Source organism: Staurois parvus, unplaced genomic scaffold (assembly GCF_062004578.1).
Source record: "Staurois parvus isolate SC_StPar_1 unplaced genomic scaffold, SC_StPar_1.0 ptg000081l, whole genome shotgun sequence".
In the NCBI taxonomy this organism is placed as follows: domain Eukaryota; kingdom Metazoa; phylum Chordata; class Amphibia; order Anura; family Ranidae; genus Staurois; species Staurois parvus.
In genome coordinates, this window is record NW_028317877.1 from 3,390,949 (window position 1) to 3,399,743 (window position 8,795).

General features: G+C 44.2%; 1 protein-coding gene across 6 annotated transcripts in view; it reads right to left on the bottom strand.

The window, feature by feature from the left end:
* The window catches only part of ERMARD (ER membrane associated RNA degradation), a 114,613-nt gene extending 108,750 nt beyond the window's left edge, over positions 1 to 5,863 (bottom strand). For 3 of the 6 annotated variants that reach the window (XM_089669712.1, XM_089669713.1, XM_089669710.1), the window contains exon 1: positions 5,505 to 5,610. In XM_089669712.1, the coding sequence (XP_089525838.1) occupies positions 5,505 to 5,507 (3 nt within the window). In that variant the 5' untranslated portion in view covers positions 5,508 to 5,610. Of the gene's footprint in view, positions 1 to 5,504; positions 5,617 to 5,660 lie in introns of those variants that run through there. The other 3 variants (XM_089669715.1, XM_089669711.1, XM_089669714.1) reach the window with 3 other exon arrangements.
* Between the last annotated feature and the right edge of the window lie 2,932 nt (positions 5,864 to 8,795).

Genomic DNA, 8,795 nt, shown 5'->3' on the forward strand with positions numbered 1-8,795 from the left:
TGAAGGGGTTAATATTTGGTAGCACACCCCTTAGGAAAAAAATCAATCACTTCCTGTAACTATCAATGAGTTTCTTTCTCCAACTGCTCCAGGTCTCTCACATTGGAAGGGTTCCTTTTCCCTACTGTTGTTTTGAGATCTCTCCACAGGTGCTCTATGGGACTGAGATCTCGACTCATTGTTGGCCAGTTCACTACCCTCCAGCACTTTATCTTAAACTATTTCTGGGTCATTGTCCTGCTGTAAGACCCATGACCTCTGACGGAGACCTTCTGACAGTGGGCCCTACATTGCACCCCACAATTCTCTGGTCTTCAGATTTCTTAATGCCATGCACACAGTCAAGACATCCAGTGTCTTTTTCACACCACATTTTCTGCGTTTGAATGTGTTTCTGCATGAGCATATAGATATGTTTTTCATGCTTTTGCTACATTTTTTATGTGTTTTTGATGCATTCCAGTGTTTTGTTTTTTTTTTTTCATTTATCTTAACCACTACAATACCAGAGCACTTTTACCCTTCTTGCATGGTCATGCAACGCTGTACCCATATGAAATATTTGTCATTTTTTTCCACACAAATAGAGCTTTGTTTTGGTGGTATTTAATCTGTGTTAATTTTTTGCTAAAAAACACTAAACAAAAGACAGAAAATATTGAAAAAAAAAGTTTTTCTTCATTTCTGTCATAACATTTCACAAATATTATTTCTTTATAAATTTTGGCCAAAATGTATTCTTTCTACCTTTTTTTGGTAAAAATAACCCAAGTCAGTGTATATTATTTAGTCTGTAGGAAAGTTATAGAGTCCAGAAACTACGGTGTAAAATCGATAATCGATCAATCCTGATGTACTGATGGCCTATCTCATATCTTGAGGCCCAAAAATGCCAGGACAGTACAAATGACCCCTTTTTAGAAAATAGAAAGTCCAAGGTGTTTAGTAAGAGGCATTGTCTATACAAATTGCAACAAAAGTAGTGCATGCACTACATTAGAAATCGGTGCGGCTCCAACCAAGTCGGAATCGCACCAATATGACCGCTTTAATAGCGGACAAAAGGGTGCGACCTGGCATACGATTTGCAAACCGCATGCCAAGTCAACACCTGATGTGACCGGGGTGTAATGAATGCATCAGTGTCTTAACATCTGCGATTTGCTGCAGTGCGATTTCTAAAGTAGTTCTTGCATTTCTTTTTCTACAGTTTTCCTGCAATTTCACATACATAGAATATAATGGAAATCGCACTGCAAATTGTAAGAAATCATTAAAATTCTTCACAAGTAGCAAATCTTCAGAAATCGCACCTGAAATCGTGCTGAAATTGCACACAAACCGCGTGTTTTTACATCTCAGCAGTGTGACGGGTGACTAAAAGTGAAAGCTCCGCTTATTTGCCTACTACCCCCCCTCCACTGCCATATTTGGCACCCTGTGGGGGGGAGCGGATATCTTGTTTTGGCAGGTACCCACTCCCACTTACGGCTCAGTTCACTGAGGCGCAGCGCGACTCGTGCAGTGGACACACAGCTACGAAGCCGCAAGCTGTCAGTCTGATGCCCACAGTTGAGATGCTGGCGCCATAGTTGGGAGAAGGGACGGGGAGAATATTGCAGGACTCTGGGACAGGTAAGTGTGTGTTTATTAAAAGTCAGCAGCTACAGTTGTTATAGCTGCTGACTTTAATAAACACAAAAACGTCTGGAACTCCGCTTTAAGTGCCCGGTCATACCAGTGCGGTTTGCTCATTGAAATCGCATCTAATGAATGTGAATGTCAGTGCTTTAACATGTGCGATTTGCTGCAGCACAATTTCTAAAGCAGTTTTTGCATTAATTTTTCTGCAGTTTTGCTGCGATTTCACATACATAGAATATAATGGAAATCACACTGCGAATTGCAAGAAATCATTGAAAATCTTCCCAAATAGCAATAGTCTTCAGAAATCGCACCTGAAATCGTGCTGAAATTGCACACAAACCACATGATTTTAAATCTCAGCAGTGTGATGGGTGACTTAAAGCGGAGTTCCACTCAAAAGCAAAAGCTCCACTTATTTGCCTCCTCCCCCCCTCTACTGCCATATTTAGCACCTTATGGGGGGGGGGGGGGATAAGCAGATACCTTGTTTCGACAGGTACCCACTCCCACTTCCGGCTCAGTTCACTGCAGTGAAGTGAGCCGGAAGTTTGCCCCCTCCTCCCTCTGCAGTCTCCTGGGAACTTTCACAGGTCCCAGAAGACTGCCAGACCAATCAGGAGGTGCAGCGCGACTCGCACATGCGTAGTGGGCTCCCGGCTAGTCACAGCCTAGTGCCCACAGTTGAGATGCCGGCGCCGTGGAGGAGAGAAGGGAAGAAGGGACGGGGAGAATATTGCAGGACTCTGGGACAGGTAAGTGTGTGTTAATTAAAAGTCAGCAGCTACAGTTGTTATAGCTGCTGACTTTTAATAATCACAAAATTGGCTGCAACTCCACTTTAAGTGGAAACAGAAACAATATCTCCTGCGCTCCACAACTCAGAGCAAGGGTGGAAGGATGGAAAAAAAAATTCGATAAAATTCGACCACCAATGCACAGAAGGTTGTGCAGCTATAAACAAGGCTGGGGAAGCCTGACCAGTACTGTAAAGTGAAACAAAAAAGCGCACCAACCTTGCGCATTACCTCAGTGATTTTATTAACCACTTGCCGCCCAGCCACCGCATATAAACGGCGGCAGGGCGGCACTCGTAGGCAAAAGCACGTTTTAAAACGGCTGCCTTCAAAACAGGTAGGGGGCGCGCCTGCCCTACCTGTCCCGCGGGTGTCAGCCGCCGGGTCACGGCCGTTTTTTACCGGCGGTTTTCCCGCGATTGACGGTGATCGCTGACACAGAGCAGGGCTGCATTGTTTACACACAGCCCTGTTCTGTGTCAGTTCTCTAACGGCTTGTGAGAAGCTGCAGAGTTTCTCTCCCTCGATCAGCTCCCCCCTCCCTCCCCCGTCCAGTACACACCCCCGCCCCCTAGTAAAACACTCCACTTACACAGCAAATTCTAAAAATGTTAACCCCTTCCTCCCCAGTGACATTAGTACAGTTTCAGTGTTTTTTTTTCACTGATCACTGTATTGGTGTCACTGGGGATGTCAGTGACCCCAAGTCAGTTCCCCCCCAAGTGTCAAAATGTCCGCCGCAGTCCCGCCATAAGTCGCTGGTCGCCGCCATATGTCGCTGATCGGCGCCATTATTAGTATAAATAAAAATTAAAAATTCCAGTATCTTTCCCGCCATTTGTAAACGCTATAACTTTCACGTAAACCAATTAATTTACACGTATTGGGATTTTTTTTTAGCAAAGACATGTCGCAGAATGCATTTTGGCAGAAATTTATGACTAAATTTGATTTTTGCATTTTTTTTTTACTGGACATGTTTTATAGCAAAAAGTCCAAAATATTGTTTTTTTTATAGCGCAAAAAATAAAAACCGCACAGGCGATCAAATACCACCGAAAGAAAGCTCAATTTGTGGGGAAAAAAAAGATGTAAATTTCATTTATGTACCGTATTGCATGACCGCGCAATTGTCCGTTAAACTAGCGCAGCGCTGTATAGCAGAAAAATGTCGTAAATTGCAGTATCTATACCAGGGGTGGGCAAACTTTTTGACTTGAGGGCCGCAATGGGTTCATATATTGGACCCGGGGGCCGGACCAAGAGTAGATGAATGATGTGTATGTGTCATCCATAGTAAGTATAGTAATATTCCCCCATAGTAAGCATAGTAATTCATCCCCCCTATAGTAATTCATCCCCCATAGTAATTCATCCCCCATATAGTAATTCATCCCCCATATAGTAATTCATCCCCCCTATAGTAATTCATCCCCCATATAGTAATTCATCCCCCCTATAGTAATTCATCCCCCATAGTAATTCATCCCCCATATAGTAATTCATCCCCCCCATAGTAATTCATCCCCCACATAGTAATTCATCCCCCCCTATAGTAATTCATCCCCCATATTAAGTCCCCAAGTCACCCCCTGTGTGAATTCACTTACCTTTGCTCCGCGCGTTCCTCTCGCCGTGTTCCCGTGCCGTTCCAGTGTATCATGAAAATCTGTCTCCTATGAGGATCTGTCCCCCTCGACGTATCTGCGCATGTGCCAGTTTCAGGCATTAGCAGCCGATTGGCAATCTCCGGCACATGCGCAGATACGTCGAGGGGGACAGATCCTCATAGGAGACAGATTTTCATGCTACACCGGTCTTCAGGGCGGACTGTGAGAGGAGCCTAGCGGGAGCCTAGCTCCGCGGGCCGGATTAAAAGGTCCGCCGGGCCATAGTTTGCCCATTGCTGATCTATACCATAGTTTGTAGACGCTATAACTTCCACACAAAGCAATCAATATACACTTATTGGGATTTTTTTACCACAAACATGTAGCAGAATACATTTTGGCCTAAATTTATAACCAACTTAAAAGAAAGTAAAAAATATTGTTTTTCTTCAAAATTTTTGGCCTTTTTTTGGCGTAAATTTCGTTTGGGTGCAGCATTGCATGATCGCACAGTTATCAGTTGAATTAGTGCAGCGCCGAGTAGCAAAAAGAGGCCTGGTCATTAAGGGGGGGTAAATCCTCTGGAGGTCAAGTGGTTAAGTAGAGACTAATACTCACAAAGAAGTATAACAAGCGTATAAGGTCCTCAACCGGACTTAGGAGTGTAGAACCCGTGCGAGTCACATCACAAGGGTAGACTCTCAAAGTAAGGCTGACGCGTTTCGAAGGGGGTCCCTTCATCATCAGAGCTCTTTGTTTGTGATTATTATTCTCTATTTAATAAAATCACATTTTACTGAGGTAATGCGCAAGGTTGGTGCGCTTTTTGTTTCACTTTGCGTGCTTAGTCATATCAGTGCGGTTTGCTCATTGAAATTTCAATTTCGGGGAATTGTAAAACGCCGTCAATTTACGCAGCGCTTTACATATATATTGTACATTCACATCAGTCGCTGACCCTCAAGGGGTGTACAATCTATGGTGAAATCACATCTAGTGAACGTCAGTGCTTTACCATGTGCGATTTGCTGCAGCACAATTTCTAAAGTAGTTCTTGCATGACCTTTTCTGCAGTTTTGTTGCGATTTCACATCCATAGAACGCAATGGAAATCACACTGCAAATTGCAAGAAATCGTTGAAAATCTTCACAAGTAGCAATAAAGTCTTCAGAAAGAAGATCAGTGCCATCAGTCAGTGCCGCCTATCAGTGCCATCAGTCAGTGCCGCCTATCAGTGCCATCAGTCAGTGCCGCCTATCAGTGCGCATCATTCAGAAAATCGTGCTGAAACGGCACACAAATCGCAGCAGTGTGACCGGTGAGTAACTGGAATTTCCAGGTATGCTGGTCACTGAGCAGACATGTCATTCCACCCATGTAAGCTGAAGACACAAGCCAGCATGAATTCAGCTCTTACAGCCGCCTGTGCTGTGAAGGAAGGATGTTAGTTACCATTATACAGCCTCCTCTTCCTACACTGAGAGCTGTACGTTTTATCCCATGTCTCAGAACAGACTCTGCGGACACCGGGAACACACCTCCAGAGCTGGGACTTCCGGTGCAACCGGCTCTGTGGCACCGCGCATGCTCACATTGGAAACCACCCACCTGAGGAAAAGATATGTGTTCCAATGTTCCTTCTGCCGTTGGAATGGTTCTCGGGAAACCCGTGGGCTCTATACACTTTAGTTGTGGTTATGCGGTTATGAAAACGGTGTAAATAACATAAAAGTAATCGCTTCATAAAGAGGCGCCTGGTTGTCAGGACTTCCGTGCGTTCCAGCCATTGCAATATGTGAAATGGCGGGGCGGAGAAGGAGCACATAGACCGCTGAGGGGAATCATGTACTTCTCTGGAAAGACCATTAGGGGGCAGCACGTTCTAATTGGTTATGCAGTTGCTGTGTATAGGTGCAGGATAAGCGAGTTGGGCATTAAGGAGGCTCCTCTTTCTCTCTGGATTGTACAATACAGGGGCAGACTGACAACTCATGGGGCCCCCGGGCAATAGGGGATCATGGGGCTCCTGTGTCCTTGCCCAAACTCAAAAAAGCCTGTGAAAAAGGTACCAGGGGCATCTCGTGGGGCCCCCTACTGATCCCGGGCTCTCGAGCAGTGCCCGAGTTTGAAATTGGAGCTTTTCTAGTTATTATTATACAGGATTTATATAGCGCCAACAGTTTGCTCAGCACTTTACCATATAAAGGGAGACAATACAGTTCAATACAAGAGGGTTAGGAGGGTCCTGCTCCCTGGAGCTTACAATCTAATGGTATTAACCACTTGTGTACTGGGCACTTATACCCCCTTCCTGCCCAGGCCAATCTCCAGCTTTTGTGTTCCAGATGCAGGAAAAAAAAGAACAGGCTGCATTTTTTCTGCACAGAACTGTACTAGAGTATAGTAAAACTCATCAAAAATGCACTGGAACGCATATGTCCCTATTTAAATTAAAGAAAAAATGAACTGGAACATGTCAAAAACGCACCGGAACCATGAAAAACGCACATGCAGAAACGTATCTGGACTGTTCTATAGTGTGAACTGACCCTAAGTGCAGCCAGAGGCTTCTTCCATTTGGGCCAGGTTCACACTTTTTTTTTTGCGTTTTGCAGGAATGCACTGCATGCCATTTATCATGATTTCCTATGGATCACATTCACATCTGTGCATTTTTTGCGGGCGCGTTTTTTGGAAAGGGTCAAGGACTTCTTTCCCCACAGCAATTTGTGTTTTTAGTCCAATAGACTTCAGAAACGGAAAATATGCAAACTGCATCGGTGTGAACCTAGCCTGTTTGGTAAAAAGTTCACCGATAGGAAATGAGAAATCTCTCCAATTTATAGAGGATCTTCAGCCTGTTTGCAAAAAAATTCAAAGTCATTAGCTACAAATACTGTAGCTGCTGACTTAATAAAAAGGACTAACCTGTCCAGGAATCCAGCACAGTCCTCATCTGGGCCAGTTCTTCGCTGGTCTTCAGGTCCCCGGTATGTTTAGTGTGGGGTGGCGGTTGTAACTCCTTGCAGCTTTACAGCTGCCTTCCCTCTATGCATGTGTGAGCCGTGCTGCACTTTGCCAATGGTCCCACAGCATCATGGGACCTGTGACGTGCCCCAAGAGGTTGTGGACAGGGAGGAGGCAGAACTTCCAATGGAATCACTAAGACAATCTAACCAGAAGAGGGGTACCTACCAAAACTAGGTACCTGCTACACCCCCCCCCCCCCAAAAAAAAAAGGACATAAAGCAGAACTTTAGGGTGAAGTTTCACTTTAAAAGAAACAAATTGTCCCTTAAATATAAAGGAGCAGGTAACCCTTGCAGTGCCGGTGCAGCCCAGCCACAAGGGAGGGTTTTTAGGTTTCCTGGAGTACGGCTTTAACCGCTAGACCTCTGGAAGGTTTTACCCCTTTCATAACCAGGGCATTTTTTTGCTTTTCAGCACTGTGCTACTTCAACTGACAGTTGCTCAGTCATGCAATGTTGTACCCAAATTAAATTTATGTTTTTTTTGTTTTTCACACAAAGAAAACAAAATGTACACATATTAATTGGTTTTGTTAGTTATACAAACTATGGTATATATACTGGAATTTACGCAGCTATAGACACTGTATTAGTAACGATCAGCAACTTATAGTGTGACTGTGATAGTGTGCAATCTGGTGCTGACACTGGCTGGGATGGACACTGACAGTGACGTCGCTATTGACACCAATACAGTGATCCGTAATAATACTGTACACTGTATTAATGACAGGGGTGATCAGAAGGGCAATCAAGGGGTTAACTGTGTGCCTAACAGTGTATGTGTGAACTCACAGGATCTGACTATATTTTCTCCCTGAGTTGATTTCAGGGAGAAGAAACAGCCAGATTGCTTGTTCTCTTTTCAGTGTTCTGTGTGTTTGCAAACACAGAACTGTGTGCTGTGACTGATCACAGCTGATCAGCTGGTGTACAGCCAAAATCATTGGCTGTAACTTGCTGACAGACTTGTGTTATGGCCAATCAGCAGGGGTCGCACGCAGTGAGCCCGAAAACCAGGAAGTGGTGATGTAAATGTACTGTGGGCGGGTGGCAAGTGGTTAAAAAGTGTATCTACAGCAACAGTGGGAGAGTGGAAGGGTCTTTTCACAGGGGCATTCCGTTTTTTTCATCAGTTCATTTATGTATTTTCAAAGAAAAAATGGATCAGTATCCATCAATTTTTTCATCAGGTTACATCAGTTTTTTTCATGCATTTTTCATCCATTACATCTGTTTTTCATCCGTATACCATCCGTTTACATCATTTTTCATTTGTTTACATACGTTTTTTGTCTGTTTTTTTATAGAAGAAAAATAGGCTTTTCTTCTGTTCAAAAAATCTAATATCAACGTATACGGACATTAACGGACGATCATCCATCTACATCCACTAATCCGTAGAAATACTTGGGTGTCTGTTTTTCATCCATAACAGAAATCCACCTTGGGGGGGGCTCGCAATAAACTGTGGCTCGTTTATTGCGCGTCCCCCCCCCCCAAGGTCGATTTCTGTTACTCCGTACTTACCCTACCCCCAAGAGTGGTCCCCCTGCTGGTTGGATGTGCATGCCTGGATAGTGACGATGTGCTGATTACCTGTCTTGCTGAGGTTTGCCAGATGATCCCCTGAGTTACCTATCCAGATGACCAGGAGTGGTCTGATTTACTCAAATGTGCATTATATTGCGCTTTCTGGTTAGTGCAATATACA